Below are 24340 nucleotides of genomic sequence, written 5' to 3'. Positions count from 1 at the left end.
TCCATCCATCCATCCATCCACTCAAACAATACCATATATGACACAATTTACTTCTTAACCACTTATTTTATTGAGGTTTCAGTATTAAAAAAAAATGCTCTCATCAATATCAAAATACTCTACAGGAAAATATTGTGGTCATTACACAGAGAGGAGAAATAGTGGAATAAATCCTGCAGAGATACAAGCTCAGACACGTCGAAAATTACATACTTTAAAACAATTTGCACAGAAAGAGGGATGGGGGGGGGGACAACACGGGGAGTGAAACGGGTTGAAAAATGACATCAGTTAAACAGAGGCAGTAGAGGAGAAGGAGATCAGCTGTTCGATACCGGGACAAAAGAGCGAGGGAGCAGCGCGTGTGGCCTCCATCACCCCGTCACTCCCTGCATCCTCCTTACTCCTTTCTTTCATCCACTGATCTCTCACTCGTGCACACACACACACACACACACACGCGCGCGCACACACACACACACGGGAGATGAATGGTGGTAATCAGAACAAGTGTCCGATCGCTGCAGGCGTCCAGTGGTCTTAGTGGCCGGGGTCACTATCATTGGCTAATTAGCGGCTTTCGGAGTGGACCGGCTGCTTGAAGGAGAAAGTCATTTTTACACACATCTGTGCCCAGCTGGCCTCCGCGCACAACAATAGACTGTCATTTAGGTATGATTGCTACTCCCCTTTACGACACAGAGGCCGGGTGATGAGGTCAAGTCTCGAGTGCATGTGTGTGCATGTTTCCGTGGTGAAGAAACTGTAAAAGGTGAAGGTGTAATTGGGTTTTCAGCCTTAGAACAAGGCCCATTACCTCCACAGAAGACGACGTTAGGGTGAAGAGGCCAACGCCAAAAAAATATGGCCAATCTTGTTGTATTTGTAAAGCATAAACAGTGACAACCGACGCGGGGCGGGTCAGACTGGGTTTACTTGATGGAGGAGAAAGCCTGGAAGAGCTTGGCCAGGTTCACCTCCGAGTAGCCGCTGGTGGCCAGGGCCCTGTCGGGCACCTCCTTGAGCCTCCGGTACACCTCCTTCTGCTTGGTCATCCAGTTAACACGGGCTGCAGGACGAAAGGGAAGAAGAGTCATCAGTGGCGTGCGCGGTGCACGTATCTCTCGACGACCTTCTGAGTGTCGCTGGAAGAGGAGCGGGGGGGATCCTGTCTTGTTGCTCATAAACACTTCAGAGCGAACAGATCCAAAGCTATCTGCAAGCAATGCGATCGGTTTGTGAGTGGGAGGACGATCACGGAGAATTGGACTGATGGGTCGATGGCGCTCACACACACACACACACACACACACACACACACACACACACACACACACACACACACACACACACACACACACACACACACACACACACACACACACACACACACACACACACACACACACACACACACACACACACACGATCATAGGATCAATACTAAAGTCCAATGAGAGCATGAAGTCAATGTCTTGTCCCTGTTATCTCTTCAGGTGGGCTGTAATAAGGCCGGGGAGAAGACTGTGAGACGACTGTCTGGTTTTGCCACTGCGGCCGAATCTTTACAATATTAGACCCGAGCGTCGAGTGCAGATGAAGTATCATGAAACCAAGTAATGACACACTATCAGAACAAAAGTGTGCGGCGAGCTACACCGGCGATAACAGGGAGTCGTGCGGGAGCAGCAGAGCGGAGAGACGTGGTTTGGTTTTGTCGGATTTTACAGCATCGGTTTGCTCTCCTTCATACCGACAGTCGACCGTGTCTCTATGTCCTGGAAATAAAATTTTTAAAAAAGTGCAACATCCACTGCTTTTTAGTCACTTGTTCAACAACATTTTAAATAACAAAGCCTCCTTTAGCATAACAAATACCTCAGACGCCAGTGGGAGACACGTTGGCAAATTTCAGCTACAAATTAAGAGTCGATGAACAGAAGTCTGGTGAAAACTGAAGTAAAAGCTCGACTCGCACTAAAGTTAGCAACAGACCCACAGGTGAACTTTGGGTAGTTCAACATGGGAAAAAACCCCCAAAACAAAACAGACTCTGAACAGTGGATGCAGTTTTTATTTTTAATTTGAGAAGAGGATATCTTGTTTGAAATTAAACTGTAGTCCGTCGTAACAATGCAGGAATGTCCTCGGCTTTTCTCGTCGTCGTCAGATTCGCAAATAGCTTCTATTTTGGAGAAGACATTTGAGTGATATTTAGCAACTTCTGTGTTTCTCCCTGGTTTCAAACTGATAATTGTAAAATAAATCCTGTCAAACAATGAGAATGTTGTATTGTTTACCTTCCTGCTGATTCACCTAATTGATGCAATTAACTTGAAAATATAATAAACTATATATATATAAAAAAAAAAATACTAGATAAAATGAGTGGAGCATTTCAAAAATATACCTAATAACTTAAGCGAGTCACATTTAGGTCACTTAAATTAGCATGTACTACATTATATAGTAGGACAGAAGTAATAAATAGCAGATTGCCACAGATATCCAGAGAGGAATTAATCCAGTTTGCTTTCTTCTGAAACTACAAATTGTAAAAAGTTTCTAATTTAGTTTGGTATATTCTTTTACAAATATTTAATCATATGTAAATTTAACATAAATGTGTTGTAAACCAACTTTAAAGTCTAGAAATATTCCTCTGAAAACACTAACTGAGTAGATTAACATTATATTTTTGGCATAGAGGAATAAAAATAATAAAAAAATAATAAAAAAAACGTGTGCAGAAGCCATAGTCCCACCAGTGTCTGATTAGGATCAATAAATCAACTATAAAATATGGTCGGTATCAAAATTGCAGTTTTTTTTTTCCTTCCCGTGGTGTACTTGTGGAAATTATTTCGAACTTTTCAAATGGTTCAGTGGTGAGAGCGGCGATGATTCGTTCACCGTGTAAAGTTGTCATAACGCTATCAGCACATCCTAGATCAAACAACGCAGAAAATAATTAGCAGAAGAACAAATAAGGGGAAATGTTCATCGTGGCAGGCTCTACATCAACGTCTCCTATCCCCTGTGTGTGTGTGTGTGTGTGTGTGTGTGTGTGTGTGTGTGTGTGTGTGTGTGTGTGTGTGTGTGTGTGTGTGTGTGTGTGTGTGTGCAAGGACAATTAGATAAGGATTGGGCTTTTTTCTTTGATAAATGACTGAATCATTGAGTGATTAGTGGAACATTGTTGACTAATCAATTTGTTGTTTAAACAGAGATTTGGATCAAAACTAATGGAAGGGCAACGGTTGGGTTGTTTTTTTCTCAAAATGAAAAGCATAAATTGAAAACAAAAAATTGTTTGCGGGGAGTGAGTTGTATTCTTGCGTGTGTTTAGAAAAAAAATTAAAAAAAATAAAAATCGCAAACAATTTTGTCCATCTGTCACGTCCACAGTCCAATCCCCCTGTCCAGTCCTTCCTGCCTCTTACATTAGTGGCTGCTGGATAAATACCAGCCAACTGCCCAAGGGAACAAAGGTTAGGTACACAGAGATCAACAGGAAGATGCACACGCACACGTAGTTAAACACTGGAAAAGCAACTCAATCACTAAAAAAAAAAAAAAAAAAACACGCGTGTGACAAACATGCAGACGTAGAAGATGGTGTGGATGACTTAAACAGCGGCAGAAACTATTACCAGATAATCCTCATGTTAGTGAGGAGAGGGGAGAAACCGGGGGGGGGGGGGGGGGGGGGGGGGGGGCAGAGGCAGGGAGGAAGAGACTAGTCTATTTATCTGCAGCATTGGGTGGGTGGTGGGTAGTGGGTGGGGGGGGTGCATGATCAAGCGAAAGCAATCATGTCATCATTTCTGAAAGGTAGGAGAAAATAATTCTGCCCCTCCTCTCCTCTCCCTCGCTCCTTTCTCTTTTCCACCTCAATCACTGTGTGGCGAACAGATAAAAGAATGATTTAAGAGTCACAGAGAGGAAAGGAAGGAGGGAGAGACCTCGCCGCAAGTTGGAGCACAGTGGGGAGTGCCGTTCAAATAAATAGCCTCCCCCCCTAAAGAGTGAGCATGAGGCGGATGGAGGGAAGAGAGAGAGAGAGAGAGAGAGGGGAGACGGCGTCGCCAGGAGAAGGCCAGAACGCGACGGCGGAGGGGGGGGGGGGGGGAGAAAACGAGGGAGAACAAAAGCGACGTGGACATCTGGGGAGCTCGGAAAACTTTGTTCCCGATTGGCCACGCCGGGACGGAACGTCTGTTGGCCGCGGCGCCATCTTTCCGAGGATGGCGCGTGCGCGCGCACGTGCACGGGGAGTGTATCAGAGGTTATATCTGCTCTAACTAGGTGTTGTCACACACTCGCGCACACGCTGGCGGTGCTGGGCACGAGTAGATCGGGGCTCTGCACGCTCTAACTAGGTGTAAATACAATAACAAGCCTGTAATTAAGTGAGCATGATGAAGTTAATGGAGATCGGCCATTCCGTCGGCCGCCTCCATGAATATTCTATTAGGCTGGTGGCGACGGGCAGCTGGAATAGCAGTTAATTTAATCACCACTCGGAGCACAGGGAAACTTCTTTGTGTGAGTGTAATTGCACAGAATGAATAATTGATTTGACAATCGCACCCGCGGATTTTGCCACCCCGCTTTGTATTGCCGGAGAAAGGGAGGGGAGCAGCGAAGAGGGAGAGAGAGAGAGAGCGAGAGAGAGAGGGAAGAAAATGAGGGGGAAAGAGAGGGAAGGAGGAGAAGAGAAAGAAGATGGAGAGAGAGAGAGAGAGAGATTGGAGGAAGAGTGGGAGGGTAGCAGAGGACCAAATGCAGAGCTCTGAGAGGTGGTAGGGAAGCTGTCTGTAAATGGATCATTACAAAAGCGCCGCTCAAGGACAATTTATATTTTATCAATGCGGCAAAATTACATTATTGCTCACACACGCAATCATACTGCCCACACTCAAGACTGAGACCTGGAGGGGAGGGGATGGGGCTGATGGAGGGGAGGGAAAGGCAACAGACAAGAGGAAACAAGGGAGGACGGAGATGAGGAGGAAGAAAAAAAGGGAGAGCAGCACAGACGGAGAGAAGGAAAGTGACATGAAATGATTTGAAAGTCATTGATACGGGATGTTCCCAGCTAAAGAACGGACAGCATGCTTGTTCTTCTTTTTTTTTTTTTGTCTCCCCATAGTGTGTGTGTGTGTGTGGTGAAGAGAGAGTGTGCGTATGTGTGTAATCTATTAGAGATCTCCTGCAGCGGATGAAATTACCTCCATGTTTTACTCAGTCGCAGCAATCAGGCACAAAAATGCAACGTACATGTAGATAGCTTGCAAATCTGCACGCACACACAAACACGCTGATCAAATTACATTCTGCGTTCGCTCGCAACTCCTGTGTGAAGCGATTTCTCTTTAATGTGCCGCGTTACGTATACATTCCGCACGCCCGTAAACGTTCACGCTCAAGACTTCACAATAGACGAAGGACACATGCTTTCAAAGATATAATCAAAACTGTGTGACACGACGGGTATTGTAGCCACGCATGTCATGTGTTTTCCTTCGGTAAACAACAGGAGACGCAAACGCCGGCAGGACGAAGCCGATAATGTGCGTTTCTTTCAATAAATGCCAATAATGGAACAAGCGCCATGGTTGTGTATTGGTGCTGTAAGCGGTTATCAGGTGCGAAAAGCCTGTAGATTTGGTATGCAGCACTTGGCACAGCAGGAAAGGGAATTCAAATCACGACTTGCAAAGCTGGTGGTTTCTGGTGTTTACCATTAAAAGTATTTGAGGCAGATCTTTGCCATTGTTCACACTTTATCAACATCTGGATGTAATCAACGCTTCAGATCAAATGGAACTGCAAAATACATGTACGGCTGCTGATATAAACGCTCTCTCGTTTACTAAATAAAAGTCGGGCTGATTATCAAAACAGGAGTAAATGAATAAAATGTGAAAACTGTGCCGGACCTCAGAACAATAAAACACACCCTCGGGGTCTCGGGGATCACCTGGAGACAGAAAGTTAAAAAACCTCGCTTCGCACAAACTGACCTTTCAGGACCACATCTGCCTGCAGGTCAAACATTTGCTCCTGGAGAACCGTCTAAGCTCCTGAATGACTTTCTTAGCGAACCTCCCGACGTCTGTGATGAGAGATTCATGTGAATGAACACGGCGAGCTGCCGTTCAAAGCTGAAGCTGTCAAAAACGGTTGGTGAAATCGATAATCAGCTTATCAATAAAGTCAACAAGAGACGTCTCGCTGCCCGTGAACTTGTTCCTCGTTATTTTTCTGTGATGTCACTTCTGATTTGAATGCATAAGTTTAGTCTCATAATAGTTTTACATTGACAAATTCAGCAAGTGTGACGGTTTCTGAGGAAATGAGACATGGGTTTAATGCTCCCAGCTGGAAGTATGAACAGCAATGACTGTTTATTATGAACCAAATGCTGGATTGCACCGTAAACAATTTTTTTTTTTTTTGAGTGGTATTCGGCCTCGATTTTTCCTCAACTTTCTCCATCTCACCCGGCTGTTTTTCTCTTTCTTCCTACGCTTCTCATTTACAACATTAACTGTTAACTTCTGTGCTGCAGGATCTCAGTGACGTCAATCTCAGCCCGTTAGTGACCGTCGCTCTGGAGCATCATCGGGATGCAGCAGGGTGGGACGGCGGCTAGCACCGTTAGCTCAAGCCATCAGCGCTCGACTCCCAGTTGGAAGGTTTCTGTGAGCAGCAGTCTGTTATCTTTTTCTCCTCCAATCCGTAGAGTGACGAGGGACAAACAGTTCAGTGAGACCCCATTAGCTCCCCTTTGCAGCCGAGGCTACGTAAAGTACGACGCTCTGACTTGCGGACCTTGAACTGTTTTCACACTTAAACTGATCCAATCATTCTGCAATCAACAACTTTGGCGGTGACGACCGACCCAGGCTGGAACCACAGAGCGATATGATGCCTTCAACGTTAAACAAAGATCAAGTCACCGAGCAGCAGAAGAGTCCTCATCTGTCTCACCAGTGCAGCACCGTCTTATGATGATGTGCGTCAACACAATCTACTCGCTCCTTGGTTCTCTCTGTATTTCCATTGACAACTACACACAATATAAAGGTGTTTTGATGACACGGTAAGACCGATGTTCTGACCTGGTATCAACTCTCGAATTTAAATGGCTGCGCCGACTTTCCTCGCCATGCCGATGAAACACGTTCGCACAAACCTCGCGCACACTAAAGGAGTTAGGATTGTTATGTTGCTGGCATGGCAACGGTGCTTGGAGCCACTGGAAATGCGACCTTTTGAAAACGGCTCCCAAGGTGGGACCTTTTGAGAATGCGCCAACATAGTTTCTGAATAAATAGGGGATAATAGAACTTTTGGAAAATGCTTGAGGATAAATTTTTTATAGCTTGAATAGCTGTTGGGTAAATAGAGTCTAAGTAAAGCTGTGAGTTAGCGACAGCTCTCATTGATGGAGGCCTCACTTCACCTCGCGACATGACAGGACTCAAGAATCTGCTACTAAAATCTTAGTGCCAGATCCCACAGTACAAACTGAGGGGAGTGCAAGTCTCCATGTATATATATATATATATATATATATATATATAACATACAAGATAATTACTAAATAACATTTAATAAACTTCAGGGACCACATAGTTAAACATTTAAAAAACTGAGAATTGATATCTACTTTTAGTGAATTAAGAAGGCGACTAACATTAGCCAGAGGGCAAACAGTTCATTTGAAAAATCAAAGGCTGAGTGGAAAGATTCATAATTGAGATTATTATGACAGATATCGCATTTTATTTTGTAATTACTCGTAGTTTGAATGAGTGCAAATTATTTGTGCATGTCCCTTTTTAGTAATTTTTGCTATGCTATTAGACCTGAAAAAACATGACATGTCTGTCCACCAGACTGCGCAAAGAAGGATTAGTAGGAGCAGGAACACAAAGTCAGAACGATGAAATAACATATCCAAAAATTATTGTTGTGTATTGTTGTGCTGTGGTTAAATGTTGCGTGGGCCTTGGCGGATGACTGGATATCAACAAGGAGAAACGCAGTTCAAAGTTACACGTCGTGATCTGACTTCATAATCACCACCCTTTGTGAAATGTTGATTATTCTCAATCTATAGAACCTTTTTTTTTTAAGTCTCCTTGCAGTATTAAATACATGCAACACAAAAGGATGCTCTCATGAGGTCAGTTCACAGCGGAGTACAATGGTACGTGATTTAAGGCTTATGATGTGTCATAAGCTTTAGATATCAGTTTAAGATTCTTGGCAGTTCAAACATGCATTTCAAGCAGCCACAATGACAAAAAAAGAAAAGCTCTGCAAGTTGCAGCTCAGGCAGTTTGCATTCTCTATAATCATCACAAGCAAGACACAACATTAAGTTGCAAAGTTGCACAAACAGAGCTCATAAATCAGCACACGTCTATATGCAAACCCTCCCAGAGAGATCGCAGTCTACGCACAGAGAGTAGAGTTGGGTGTATAGGATAGTATGTCTCCTCCCTGTAATCTAAGCAGCGCGGCCCCTGGGTGTGTAATGCAGTAATGTGGGGTATTACTGCCCCAGGACTGAGAGATAACACCTTAAACCTATATTTTATAGCAGCATGAGTGTGTATATGCGTATCTTCTTCACGTTGAGGAAAACAGTGGCATGTGTGAGTTGGGTATTAATCACTTTGAGACGTTGGTTTGTCACAAAGTATATATTTATCCAGTGAAAATACAAGATAGTAAGGTAGCCACAGCACTATCAGCCTGATGATTTTCGGATGTTCCTGGCAATGCTGCGAAAATCTAAACAAGACGAGTTGACAAGCCAAAAAAATGAACAAATTCAATATCGCACCGTGTATTAAAGCATATTGTATCGGTGGGGTGAAAATATGCAATTATATTTTCTCACTCATACGACACGCTAACTTCTCGATGAATATACAGGCCAGTTGAGCAGACTTGCACATGCATACAAACAATTGGTTGACCTGACTGATATTTCTGGTGCAAACAAGCAAATTATTGTTTAGTGGACTAATCCCTACTTGTAATACCACATTGTGCCACTAGATGGTGAATAAGTAATCCTACCATCGTTCCTGCATTCAGTCCAAGAAAAGAAGTTACTCCAGCCAAAAAAGGGAATTTGACACATGCTGAAGGTTCTGCTAACAAAGAATTGCTGATGTTGTGCAACAAGGACTCACTACTGCCACCCAGTGCACATACGTGGAAAAGCTGACATCCTCCATATTTTACCTTTTCAAGTCCAAACAGCTGCTATAATGAGGAATCCTTGTCACGAGGTTTTACTCGTACTGGTAAGACCAGCTTGTGTTTAGATATACGACAACACAAATAACAACAGTGAACTCACAGCTGCTCTTAACATCCCAGTATTTCTAAATGACATTTTTAAATTTTGCTGTGAATTTCTAACACGGTTCAGTCACACCAGGTCAACATTTACACGGCCGGCGCAGCCTGCCCGAGAAGCGCTTTCCTCCCCGCTGTGTTTGTAAACTCTAGCTGCATATTTCATATGTTCCGTCTAACGATTGCTCACTATAAGCAACAAGGCATGCAGCTAGCTTTGACCATTTCTGTGGCTGTCACTGCGGCTCTGTCAAGTCAAAGGAGACTGGTTGTGATTGTTAACTCTGCAGAGTGCTGGGCGGTGCTGAACAATACTGCTTGCAGAACAGTGGCGCGTCTTACAGACAGGCTGCAGTCACATATTCTGCCGCTAAAAACAGATTCATAGGGATGAAGCAAGGAGAAGGGGACTTGCATTTGAGGACGGCGATTCAAAGGATGGGCAGCTGAGCGAAAACAGGGATGTCCTTCCATCTCCAGGTTTGACGAAGTTAACCAACGAGTAAACATATCGGCGCCGAGACATGGGCTCGTGGGTCAGACCAACAATTGCTGAAGAAACTTTTGACCATTCAGAGGCCTTAAAGTTAAATGCTTGCTAAATTAATATCTCTGCTATTCAAGGCTCTTGTGTGAGCTGATGACTGCTCTCAGATCAGTGTTTGGGGGAATGCTGCAAAGGAGGAAAGCTTTAGTACAAATGGGTTAAATTGACCACGTTTGTCAAGTGAATGAGGGGATCGTCAATATGCATTTCAAAATAAAAGGCCCCCAACCATTCCTTGAAAGTTGACCTATCCAGAAGTTCAAAGCATCCTGGTCACCGTTAAGACCAATGTCCCGTACAGGAGTCAGTGTTCATGGGACTGATTTTGTAGCTTTACAACTAATAACTCCACAGCACTCCGTACACTATTCAGCTTCCACATAAACACCGACTTTATTCTTTTTATTATATCCAAGAGCTGTTTTGTTAATTGATGTTTCTTGTACTCGTGATCAGATAAAACATAGGAACCTAAAAATGTGTTTCCATTCCAAAAGTTGTTTAATGTGACATTAACACACATTTTTAATCTTGTGTAGTTGATTTTTATCTCTCCAGGGATGAAATTAATAACAGATTGCTGTAATCACAATAATACATTTTCAGCTCATTCACGGCTGTATGAATGAAACCGAAAAGCGGGTTATGTACATGTGATTATGGATAACAAGCCGATGGCTTTCAAGCTAATTACTGAGACGTGAAATTTCTGAAGGGTGATCAGGCATTTTATTTATTTGATCAATTTATTTAATTTGTCCAAATAAAGTACTTCTTTGTTCCTCAACAAGTACTGAAGTACCTTTAAGCTGAATGCCATTGTTAAATGAAACAAGTTATTGTGGAAAGCTGTTCGGATTAATAGACAATAAATAGCTCTTCTCATACAACTAGATTCTTCAATTTGGAAAGTTGTAACTTTCATATTTATGGTTTTAAACTCAAGCTTATTTTAATAACCATTTCCCTATTACTCACAATCGATATTGTTCTAATGTGTGATTTGACTTATTAATGGTTTTACCCTCCACTTATTTCTTTCATAATGTTTTCTTCTCAATATTTAATCCCAAAAGTATATATGTTATGAAAAGGCATCCCTTGACGCCATTGAGCTCCACCTCTGAAGCTCCCGAGGACGGAATACATCACACTCTGAAAACGAGATGAGATCATTTCTTCTTAGCGTATGTGTGGATAGAAATAGTGTCCAGAGCATTTTAGCAAGGCAACCAACACAAAAGTCGCTGCTTTGAGGTTACAACAGTCTGTTAATTTAAGTATTTTATATGTAAATCGACGTGTGAGCACGTCTCTCCACCACAGGATGGAGAATCTATTGACTGGTATAGAAAAACCGCCGGAACCCAGTAAGACATGTATGTTAACATAAAGAAAGGAGGAAAGTCGAGAATTGATTGGCGATGATTTCTTGCATCTGGGCAATCTGGGCAAAGACAGAAATAAGAGCCCCTCACTCCATCCCCCTGAGTGGTCATCTGTTGATTACACGTTGTATTTAACTCTGCTGTCTCACTGTTTCCCTGCTCTGCTCGGGTCCGAGTGCACCGACTCACAACATTCAGACCGACATATATAAATAACATACATACATCCATATCTAATCAAATAAATAAATCACCCCGGCCCAGCGGCCCTTTCTAATCAAGTGACATCAATCAGGGGGAACTATGGGTAAAAGAGGCCTCGTGGCGGACGCCTACTGAGTGCGCCCAGATCGCTGGAGTAGCATCTATTTGAGTCCAAGGGGGGAAATATACGCTCCATGTCCCATTATAGGAGAAGGGCTATCCTTTCGTCAGCGCGCCCATTACTCCCCCTATCATTTCCCCAAATCTAAAACCTGTTTTCAATCAACACAGCCAAACGAGTGCCTGTCCAAGAGAGGGAGAGGGAGAGAGAGAGAGAGAGAGAGAGAGAGAGAGAGAGGAAAGAGAGAGTGAGCAAAGGAGAGAAAGAGGTAGAGATGGACAGTGAGGGTAGGGGTAGAGGGAGAGCGATGGAGGGTCCTTTCCTTCTTTCTTCCAGTGATTGGAGCGTTTTGCATTCTGTATGTGTGTGTGATTGAATCCGTCTCCTAAATTAGGGCTGTCGACTCGAGGAGCTGAATGTCCTTAACCCCCCTCCCCATATCCAATGCCCGCGCCGCTACACGTGTGTGTGTGTGTGCGCGCGCGTTGTGTGCCACATCATTGGTGAATATTTTAAGTGCAGCCTGGGTAAAAGGTTTATGTTGAGGCATTGATTGCTAATGCTATGTTGTATGTGTATTTGTGAGAGAGAATTGCCGGGACATTAAAATTCAAAGTCCGACGGCGGATCCGCTAACTTGATTTCAGCTCTGAGGGGCAGAATAAGCAGAGGAACAAAAACAGAAGAAAGGAAATCAAGAAAATAAGGGAACATGTACAAAGCCAGGCCTGGTTGTACGAATGAATACAAAACTTGGGAGGGGAATAAAAGTGCCTCTGGTCGGAAAAATTACAGAATTTGCTTTTTAAAACCAACACATATGTTGAGTTAAGATCTTACTTTTCTCATCCGACTGCAGAACTTTGGCCACTGCATGATCCCAGTCAAAGATAAACCTGTAGAAGCAGAGCTGGTTGTAGAGGGCCTTCTCCGAGTACTGCAGAGAGGAAAAAAAAAAACACACACACACACAGACACACGGTCAATATCACAGCAAACTCTCTGCTGTGTGACTGACATCCAACAACACATGACGTTTGGCCCCAAGGCCGTGTTCTCCTGGGACTTGGTAGTTTTATAATCACCCGTAATGAGGTTAGGGCCCATAAGAATGTCTGTCGACTCGCTATTGTCAATGTTCATAGTGTCTTGTTCTCTCTGCACAAGTGCAAGTGGTTTCAGCAGCTCGTGGCTACACGAGACACAACTGAACAATTTTCCGCATTTCTACCGTTTCCATGTAAATAGACATCGTTTTGAAAAAGTCACCATTGCGCTGATCCAGCTTCGATTAGAGAGTTCTTCGGCTCGCTAGCCAATATACAAGTCTTCACTCTTTCAGTAAATGAGCCCACAAAAAAGGATGTTTTTATGGCATTTGAAAGTATTGCACCTATTATTCAAGTGCACAGTACACAATATACAAAAACCTGTCCTGCCCACTCTTGACTCGGCTAACTTGCAAACAATGGTTATTTTTGCGAACACTGTTTTCGGTAATGACGGTAGTGTGGGTGTTGACAATAACCCTTTCTAAACAACAATTTATATCAATTATTCACATCAAAAACGAGCACGCAGAATCAGCACATTGCCCAAAAACTTCCTTCACTGCTAATTTCTTAAATAAAACTGGCTCTTGCACTGAACCCGATTAAAAAGTCTGAGAGACCGACGTGTCGAGTGCGATTTTGCGGGGGAGAATCTACACCCAGCTCGAACGACTGGAACCTCCCTGAAAACATCTCCCTTCCTCTGTGTGACACAGTACAGCAAGAAAACTAATTTGCTTGCTTTGTTAATCTCCACTGCAATTAAGTGGAGCCACACGACAGCCTGCTCGAGGGAGAGAGAGAGAGAGGATGAGCGAGACAGAGAGGTGGGAGGCGGAGGGAAAAAAAAATGAAAGAAGAGAAGAGAGATGGTAAAGATGCAGGAAGAAGAGAGAGACGGATCAGAGACAGTGAGAGAGAGAGAGAGAGAGAGAGAGAGAGAGAGAGAGAGAGAGAGAGAGAGAGAGAGAGAGAGAGAGAGAGAGAGAGAGAAAGAAAAGAGGGGATCAGGCCTGAAATACCCTCCCTCATAATAGTTTGTTGTGATAAGCCATTGTGAGAGAGGCATGCGAACAGCCGAGGCTGTCAATTTGATTAGCCATTATACTGCATGTTTAATTGCAGTTATTGGCTCGTCATTTCCCTGCTACGCCGCAGAGGGCACGCTAAGCCCCGACCCCACACTGCCATCAGGTGTGTGCCGAGTGCTTTATTATTACCACCAGGAAGAAACCCGACAATTCCTGCGTGTGTGTGTGTGTAAAGTGAGTTTGTGTGTGCCCATTATACCTGCCAATCGGCAATGCGCGTAATTGTAATTTCAGTTTTTACTGCTGTGGCATAATCAATTGGCGAGAGTATCTAATGCAGCTAAATGCAAACTGTGGGATGTGTGAAAGTGAGCGAGGGAGCGTGTGTGTGTGTGTGTGTGTGTGTGTGTGTGTGTGTGTGTGTGTGTGTGTGTGTGTGTGTGAGAGAGAGTTTAATGGTTCTCTATGGTTGCCCACATGGCACGCACAGCTGTTGACCGTTGATGCACTGCCTTAGTCAACAACCAAACCATGCATATCCCATAATGGAGCCTCGGTTACGGTTGCCAAGGTTGAACAAGCTCGGCCGGCGCAAACACGGCGCACTATTTCTCCCTCTTGAAAAATAAAACACACGACGCGCGAGTGAGCGCGCGTGCGCGCGCACTGACGTGCAAACAATGTAATGCTGATTGTGGGCGGGTCCATTTGGAACGCACTGATTGACTGACAGGTGTCAGAAAGGCGTGGCTTAAATGTTACAGGATTGTTATTGAATTTGGAGCCCCTCAACCCCGCCTAACTCCCCCCCCCCCCCCACACACACACACGGACTCGCACAAACACACACACACCCCTACCTCGTCATTCAGCTCGGCGCTTTGTTCCTGCACTGACACCATTTCAATTTGCTCCACAAATCTGCAGCATTTTCAGCCTGACTGCCTAAGGAGCAAACCAGCTGTGAAATTGCCTCTCTCCCGGGAGTGTTGGACCCCCCCAGCCCCCACCCCGTACCCCTTGCTCCTTTGCCTCCCTCATCCCTGACTGCCTACCCCCTCCTCACCTCCCACCTCGACACACACACACACACATACACACACACACGCAAAACAGTCATGCCAAGAGGAATAGGAATAGACTGGAAATGTGCGTATACATGAGGGAGAAGAAAGAGACAGCGGAGACAGGATGTAGAGAATAAAGGCGAAAGTAAGAAAAAAAAAAAAAAAAAAAAAAGGAGGCTAAATCATACAAATTGATCCAAATCACACAGCAACAGTCTGAGATGGCTCACACAATAAAACAAGCACTCAGGACTTCCTCAGTCTTAAAAACACCTGTCTCTATCGTCGAGGTGACACGCACACGTGCACAGAAGCACGCACGTCCGACCTCCAAAGAACTTTAGCGCACTATACTGTCGCTCAAGTACACGAGTGAAGCAGTTAATGAAAAGGTAGCCAGTCAGACAATACTCCTGTGTGTGTGTGTGTGTGTGTGTGTGTGTACGGACGCATGCACTGTGCAGGATCCCCAACAGAAACAAAAGCACAGGCCCGTTTCTATTGTGGGTGAAAAAAACGTCCAAAGACCTCAACAAAGTGTGAGAAATGGAGGCGTTTTGGAAGGAAACAACAGCGGTGACACGGACGGGGCCTCGCCGCAGCACACTTTCCCTCCATGCTCATCTCCAGCTTTGCGACAAACACGGGTTGTAAATACTAAAGTGACAATATCCGAGCCCCTCGCCCAACTGCAGCTGCAGAAAGAGAGAGGGAGTGAGGAAAGGGAGGGAGATGGAGAGAAACAAACATACATTTTCCCTCAGCTGTGAGGCCACAAGGCTTTAAAACTCTTGAGCTTTTTAGATGCGATGAGCGTTATTGCCGGTTGTGGTAGTCACGCCGATCAGCTTCACAAGACACCATAATGAGTCAATATATGTAAATCTTTACTAGGCAAACACGGCGGGAAACAAAGGCATTTAACTGGTGCTCTCGCCCGCAAGCCTCCAACGATTCAGCACCGGTAATTTCTCCCCATTGAAAGGCATAATTGCCTGCTATTTGAAGATATTCATGCTCAATTTTTGAAATTAATTTCAATTGGGGGGAAATGTAGAAATGTCAGCTCCAGTGAAAGGGATTTGATTTCAATTATCCTCGCTCAAAGGACTGTGATTTCCAAATACACTTAAGCAAAATTATGACAAGAATTTTTGTTCGGCAAAATTCAGTGTTTAAAGAGCGATTAGGCGATAATGGGGCAGCTTTGAGCCGGCAGTGAATGCAGCCGTCTCCCTCTGAAAGGCACTCAATTATCTCTGATTGCTCCCGCTATAATGTATCAAATAGAGATACCTGCTATTGCCGTAATTTGTGTGAAAATTAACATGCTGCAATTTCCACTAGAGGGAAAAAGGGAGCTCTAATGGGCGCCTGAGCGTACATCAATAAAACGAGGGGAGAAAGAGAGAGAGAGAGAGAGAGAGAGAGAGAGAGAGAGAGAGAGACAGACAGACAGAAAGGGAGGGTGAGGGGAGGAGGAGGAGGAGGAGAGAAAAAGCAAGCAAAGAGAGAATGAGTGGAAGAGCTAAAGAGGGAGGGAAGAGAAAGAAAATGAAAAGAATAGAAGAAAGCAGTGAATAAAGAAGGGAAAGAAAAGGAAAGTCGGGGCAGAGATTTGAGGCATGGTGAGAAAGAAAACCCTATTTGAGTTAAGCGCTGTGGAGGGTGAGCAAGGGAGAGAGAGAGAGAGAGAGATAGTGAGAGAGATTGAGAGCAGGGAAGAGAGGAAGAGAAAGAAATTTAATTTACTGAAAATATTACAAATTGCACCTGTGCATAACTCCCCCAAATTACCAACCAATCAAGGCAGAGTGCCTATTACTCTCCCATTACATGGAGATCAGATCACGCTCTGAATCTGTGTCCAGAGGGAGAGCGAGAGGGAGAGAGAGAGAGAGAGAGAGAAAGAGAACGAAACAGAGTCGGGGAGAGACAGAATGGGGAAGCAGAGGAGAGGAGAAGCAGCTCCCACAGTGACGGTAAATGTGCCGAGACGCAACGGAGGGACGGGAGCGTAGAGTCACAAACAAGATGCTCCCTCACAGACGCTCTGGCACAAACAAGTGCTTTTAGTGTAGAACACACAAAGACGAATCCCTGATTGTCTTTCTGGCTGCTGCTGATATTAGCCTGACAATCCACGATGATGCTGGCAGACGGAAAGCGGAGAGGGAACGCAGCCAGAGAGATCCAGCCGGCCGAGTCTGGCTGGATGCACACGAATCCCACTGAGGCTTCAGAATAAACAAAAATTACATTACAGAATTTTTTTTTTTTTTTTAGACAACCTACTAAAAAGGACACTGGTGGATTCTTCATTTCTCTGAGGCAGTCAGTCGACGACGAGCTCCCAACAGCCATGAATGGCCTCTTGACTGCTTTGCATAATAAGCATCAATTAAATATGCTTAGTGTGATTAATCTCCATCCACAGGCGTGATTCAGACTCGTGTTACCTAATACTGAAAAGTCAATGTAAGCCTACTAGGAATCAAAGAGGGATCCCTGTGTGGAAATATGTAAGAGGGAGGGGGGGGCAGGTTTAAATGTATTGCTGGAGGGCACTTCAGTGTGGAAAATACCTGCTGTACTGCAAGGGTGTGCACACCATCTGCAAAAAGCAATAAAAGAAGCTAAAACTCAACTAATTTAGAGGCTGGGGATTCAGTGTTCAAGCGGAAATGAAAACACTTCCAATGAAATTTTTCTATTGTAACATCTAACACAGCGATACTCACCCTCTGGCCTGCAATTAAGTAGAAAACCAAGAAAACCTTCAATGATACCTCGGGTGTATGAGCCTGCAGCGACAGGTTTAGATACCCAAGACCCGGGCGATATGCAAAACAAATATTGCAAGACGCTCAAATTTTCCATCCGCGTGGCTTGAAATCACGTCTGCTGTCCCTTCGCCGCTTGTTGCCTCGATGCGTTTGGTGCATCGGGAGTAAAGCGTCCCGCCAAGATGAGGAATCGACTTGAACGTTCCAACTTTATTACAGTAAACAAACTCTCAGCTGGAGCCAGACACGTTCTGTGGCTCTCGCCACGTTTCGGCAAAGTCTCGCCGTTTCATTTCAATTGATACCAAGATAAAAGTCAGGGAGCGCTATTGGGTCGCTGCAGTAAAATCAGTGCGTCGGGAAATGAAAAGAACTTTATATCAGGTGCACTTAGAGTCATCCTGTGTTGAAGTGTTAAATAAAGCACAATTCAATGCAATCATTCTTTGGGAATCAAAAATTTGAAATTGAAAAGCCCCCAGATACTGATATCTGTATTCAATTCATGACTGGACCCGAATGTATTGTATTTTTTCAAGAAGTGCTTCAACAATTTGTTGGGGGTGAATGTGAAACTGCACAATAAATTATAAAACAGATGGCAAAATTGTTTGCGTGATCAACACAAAGCCACAAGTTGGCCCTTTATCTCACTTGCAAATTGCCTTTGGGTAAGTTGATTATCCCTGATCTAATGTTTCCCTCGTCTATTGCATTGTTATATCTGGCATTTGTATGATAAAAACAAGTGTAAGATTTTGTTGCCTTGTCACCACTCCACTGGTGAAAAGCTAAAAAAAACAAAATTAGAAAGGAACCCAAATGTGAAGAGCACATTGACATATTTTGAACCAGGAAATCAAAATGGTACAAAAGAAACAAGTTACCAACAACTGTATATTTTTACAAAGTTTTACCCGCTGGGTAAGAGTGCAGATCAGTTTTAGCAAGTGAGAGTGTAAAGCAGGGTATTTCTTTTTCTGAATCTACAATTTACAGATGCCCATTAATACCTTGCATCTCAGATTTAAAAAGATGCAGCTAATCACGAGTGAGGCAAATCTAGGGACACAATATTGTATAATATTTATTCTTTTTCTCAACTTAAAGCTGCATAACCTTCGAAGGTGCTGCCACAGCAGACGTATATGGAAGATTTCTCCGATTTCATTGCAATTATTCTGCGTAATAAGATGCATCATTTTATTAATATGCAATATAAACTGGTGACACGTATTATTGAACTGCAGAAACTCACACTGATGTCCAAAATGCATGTGTGAGCCACACGTGTGAATCGGGTGTTCAGTTTATGATCAGGGCACTTCGTAATGTCCACAGTTATGCATTTTGTTTGACACGAACCCCTGTGATCTGAAGGGATTGGCTCCTAATTATCGAATGGAGCCGTACATATTACTGTTTACATCTTATGTCATCACTGTCCGTGTCTCAGCGAGCCACTCAACGACTGGGGAGTCAAAAGTGAAGACAAGCTCGAGTTTTTAGGGCAGAGAAAGGGTGCATGAGCGAGCACAGAGAGTTAAATGTTTTATTCAGCCTGCAGTTTAAAGTGCCATGGCCCTCAGGCACAGCAATGGCCGCCTAAGTGGCTACAGTGACAGCAGAAATTGGCCTTCTGGTTTACAACCTGTCGCCACAGAGGCAGACACAGCAAAGCAGCCAGAAGGGGGACAGATAGGAGCAGAGCGCGTGAGATAACAAAAAAAAAAAAAAAAATTGACAGGAGAGTTAACGCAAGGGTTGAGACAGGAATAGTGAGAATCGGGACGGAGAAAGAGAGGACAAAAAGTAGATTGAACCGTCATGCTCAAATTGAAAGGGAGAGTGTTTCTTTTAAATCCAGTGGTCAAACTAACAAAGTGTTCATAAGGCGGCTACTAGAGCGAGACAGACAGATGCTTTTAATGGCTAAACTACCATCCAGCTCTTAGTGCCATCCAAAAACACAGGGGGGGGGGGGGGGTTTGGGGGCACAGGCACCCACACGGACTCCTAGTCACACGGGAGGCGGAAGACAAAGGTGAGATCAGCGTGATCAGATTGTATACGTGATGCAATGTGACGCTAATGAGCAGAGATGTACAGGGAAGGCGAGTAGGGAGAGCGCGGCTCCATAGCACCATCACCTGGAAAACACATACAGATCACAGCAACACATGCCAGTGTGGCCATTCACATATAGCCGCTCAGAGCGAGCGCTACCTGAACCAATCAGCCATAACATCTGTTCAGACGACATAAACCCAGCCTTTCCTCAGTCAATCCGAAACAGCACAGGTGAAGACGAGAGGTGTGTATGTGAGCCGGGTACATTACCTCGGGTCTGAGCGTTGCCCTGGTGCAGGCGGGGCAGATGGGTCCATACCGGGAGAAGGCGATGGGCAAACGTCTGGTCCTGTTCTGACAAGCCTGGTCTTCACACACCAACCAGCCCTGAGACGCACACAAGATCGCTTTTACTTTAACCACCTTTTAAATGTCTGCTGAAGCTGCTTTTTTTGCTTTTCAAAGCAGCTTTGTGGGACCATCAATTTAACGCCTTTCGATTTTCGATTGTCGAGAAGACAAAACCAGACAAATTAAGACTTTTTTCTGTCAGCACTTGGAAATAAAAACACAACGTGAAGCAATAAAGTCCGAAAACTAAGTTTCAAACTCCGCTCCGCAACATTCTCTTAATTTCTATCCACATACTTACAAGCGTCTATAAAACCCCAGGACTGTCCATTACTGCCAGATTCCTTTGAAATTACTTTAATTTCTACCCTTTTCCTGTTAAAAAGGATCCTTGATGTAAATAAATCAAAAACAGACCCGAATAAGTTGTGTTTTCATCACAAACATAAACAGAGAGGGCCTCGCATTACTTTGGCAGCAGCCTTTTCCTACCTCGTGTGATTACTCATTTATAAACTGTGTTCATGTCGCTGTTTATTTTGTCGATAAAGGTGTTCTTAACAATTGACAAAAAAAAAAAAAAGAAGAAAAAAATAAAAACTTTGTTGCCACTAGGCACTTTAAAAACAGTTTCTGGTAATGAGGAAATTTTGCTGAAAATTGTTGCTTCCATTTAGCCACTCTAATTCTGCACAGCAATCTGACAAGAAAAGTACTCCTGAGAAAGAATAAAAAGGAGGGTTTGTAAAATGAAAAAAAAAAAAAGAAAGAAATAAAAATAAAAAAAAGAACTACGCAGAAGAGAAGCGAGGTTTACATTTGACTTCACAGGACTCTCTCTTTACGTTTTAACGTATCCCGCAGCCGCTGGGTGTCGGGGTCTCGCTCTGTCAGGCTGGCACAGTGGTGGACAGCCAAAACGACAGTAGTTAGGACCCCCTGGGGTGAGGCAGTGACCCTGGGCAGGTGCTGTGGTCTAACCCTCTCAATCTCCCCGTGTTCTTCCACACCCCTCCTCCTCCTCCTACCCCCCCCCCCACCGCTTCTTATGTCCTGTCATTACTGAGGGGGAGTTTTAAAGAGGAGGGGGTTAATGCCCAACTAATGACAGAGCGTCAGACCCACCGCCATGAACGCCTTTTGCTCCTTCTCCCTCCATCCTCCCTTCCATTCAATCCTAATAAACCCCTTCTCTACCACTGCACCTGTCTCTCTCTCTCTCTCTCTCTCCCCCTCTCTCTCTCTCGCCACACCCCCGCTTACATACAGGCATGCAGAGCTTCGATTTTTTCGAAAAAAAACAAAATTAATTTAGCAGTTTTTTTCCTGTATAAAAAAAAAAACCTTTGCAAAGGTAACCTTCAAAACCCCCGACGTGGCAGGAGCCAACCCAACCTAACCGAGGCTCATTACAGTAATGCCTTTCTGCAGCATCCGAGTCCTTAAAAAGATGACTCTGGAAAAAGGTAATTTGGCGAAGGAAAAACTTCACATTAGGATGCAAAAACAAAATGTCGACCGGTTGGTAGCATCTTTATCTCTGTGTGCGTGCGGGGAATTGTTCCTGGTACTCTGGTTGCCTCCCATACTTTAGAGTCTGGCAGGGTATCTGGTGATTACAAGTTGATCCCAGTGTGTGTGTGTGTGTGTGTGAGCGGGTAACCCGTCCAGGGTGTCACACTGCTCACGCTGGAATCGCCATACCTACAACCTGAAGTTGGACAAAGACGTGTCAACGACAACGATGAAAGATTGAAGAACAATTTAACCATTTTGATGGATATTTTTGTGTTTGCCCTTTTTTTTTTTTTTACTTTTGCCACTTTCTGGCAGATATATCGATCTCCTATCCCCCGGTGGATTTCTGAGAGAAATTTTGACCAAATGACCAATTAATTGCTTACTGCTTTGCATGTTTCAGAACTTCAGACTAATAAGAACCAACGTTGTTGTTATATTATCTTTGAAAAAGTAGTAAATACCGAGTAATCATACCTGTTACACCACACTTCTGGGACTAAAAATGGGAAGAAAAAAAAAATGCCTTTGACTTTTCAAATCTTCAGTGTAATGTACACACAACTATCAGGAACCCACAGGAATGAACTATGAAACAAAGAGTCAAATTATAACTAACGGTTCATGTTTTTTGGTCACTTTAGACTGCATTGGCGCGTTTGTTGCACGATTGGCATTCAATTCATTTCTATATCTTCAGGCTCGACTCTAAAATGCAGTAATGTGACCTTTTTCGCAGATTTACACTAATCATGGTAAATCGTGCTATTTACTTCACGTGGAAAACTGCACTGATGTGCACACTATTTACAATATTCTCACTGTAGGAGTTGTGTTTAAAAGAATGGCAAGTCTCTGATGTTTGTAGCCTCCCCAGTCTCTCACACACACACAGAGCTCAGAAATCTCCTTTAAATGAAAACCAAACACACACACACACACACACACACACACATGCCCCAAATCAATTAGAAAGTCCCAGACTTCACAGCTTTCCCCACACACCCCTGCTCCAGGGCTAATTACCCTCACACCTCTGCTGCTGTGGTGCAGACAGTTCAGTATCATGAGAAATGAGCCAGGCTCACTGCCTCCGATTAAGATATGCAACAAGACAAGGAATGCTCGCGATAAGGAGCGTGCAAGTATCGTTGGGTGTTTTCCCCGCCTTTCAACTCCAAACAGTAATCGGCCATCATTCACACATGTTAAGGAAACGAATTCACGCACACATCAAAGCCCGGGGAGGTTCAACAGAGGAAGCGCTACCCACAATGCTCTTCTGCTCTGCTCCTTTGACCCCAAACCTATCCCCGCAAGCCCCACATGTAGAAGATAAATACAGATTAGGGTAAGATTAAGTGCAGTTGACCTGTGAGCCACAGTGGAAAGACGAAAAACAAGAAGCACATGAGCAGAGAGAGGCAAGATAGGAGAAAAAATAAAGAAAAAGGAAAAAAAAGAAAAACCAGCATCTAATTGAGGCATTTTGCCAGAGCGAGTGCGGCGGGGTGGGGGTGTACAGTGGACGTGAGACAATAAAGGCTTATAATTGCATAATTATAGCAGTGGATACCTGACACACTGAATGCAGACGTCAAATGAGTTCCACGTAATTTAACCAAACAGAGGCAAGACCAGGCCACGACAGGGCCCACCACGAAATATACCCTCCCTCTGCTTCCTCTTCTTTGTCTGCTCATTTTCTCTCTCTCGCTCTCTTTTTTTTTTAAACAATTTCATCTCCTCCAAATCCTGTCCGATCTGTTACACAAGATCTGAGACTTCAAGCACTGATGCACTTTTTCCCACTGAACCTCCAGGGACATCTTTACCAGTGAAATGGCAGCTGGGGATATTGAAGACATTGGTAAAACGGCAGATCCGTAGTGAAACAACTACTTTAATAATTAGAAATTCTTAATTCTGTCACTTTAAAATCGGTTAATCATTAAAGTCATACAAAGAAAACAGGCACGCTGGACTAGTGATCAGGCTTCTGTCCCTCAAGAGTTTAAAAAGAAAAACTATTTTCTTGTGTCAAATAGCAAAAAAAAAATTTTTTTTATTCAGCATAAAATAGTTTGCACTGACTTGAAAGTCCTTTTAATACTGTCACATGAATACAATAACAATAAAGACTCATTAAAGAAAGGATGAAGACTAGAAGATTGTGCATTCTTTCCAACATCGTCAAGCTGTTAGTTTTTCTAAACTTTTGGATGATGCAAAAAAAAAAAAAGTAATTAATACCGAAATTATAGTGTCACTATTAGAGCCTTGCAAGCAAACATCAAACAATAAATATTACGTCTCTAAAATCACAGCACTGCCTACTTTCAAGCGTCGCGGCAATCCAAAAAACTGCAACCGCATATTAACAAAACAAATAAGAAAATATGTATTTGTTTTACCATTATTACAAATATTGGCTGAAAAAAGTGTGGTATTAAGTCCATGTGATCCAGAACAGGTCATCGGTCCTTCACAGGGCAAACACAGATATATCAACACATTGATATTTATGGTCATTATTTATTTATTCACCTGATACACATGTTCTCGGACTGTGACAAAACACGTAAGGTGAACAAAATCAATACATCGTGCCACAAGTATTGATCCAGCTCGAATGGAAGCATATTGGACATTACTCGTGCACGTTTCGTTGAGGTTCTATTGCAGGAGACATGTTGGCCTCTCTTCAAAGTGCATCTACTTCATGTCTTATTCTGTTTGTGGATGAGGACAAAGAAAATCCCCGTTAGAAGATAATGCCTGAAAATGTGACAATAAAGTCCGAGAAGTGAAATCC

The 24340-nt window shown here is 43.7% G+C and overlaps 1 protein-coding gene across 1 annotated transcript in view; it reads right to left on the bottom strand.

Moving 5' to 3' along the window:
* The window catches only part of pola1 (polymerase (DNA directed), alpha 1), a gene marked incomplete at its 5' end in the record, with an annotated part of 63120 nt that continues 38780 nt past the window's right edge, over positions 1–24340 (bottom strand). Inside the window, 3 exons of the mRNA XM_080515296.1 lie at positions 1–1069; positions 12491–12587; positions 19927–20043. Of these exons, the coding sequence (XP_080371422.1) occupies positions 933–1069; positions 12491–12587; positions 19927–20043 (351 nt within the window). The 3' untranslated portion in view covers positions 1–932. The remainder of the gene's footprint in view (positions 1070–12490; positions 12588–19926; positions 20044–24340) is intronic.

This window comes from Blennius ocellaris (genome assembly GCF_963422515.1).
Source record: "Blennius ocellaris genome assembly, chromosome: 19".
Taxonomy (NCBI): Eukaryota; Metazoa; Chordata; class Actinopteri; order Blenniiformes; family Blenniidae; genus Blennius; species Blennius ocellaris.
Note: the sequence above shows the minus strand (reverse complement) of the source record. Positions and strands in the feature narration are given on the sequence as shown.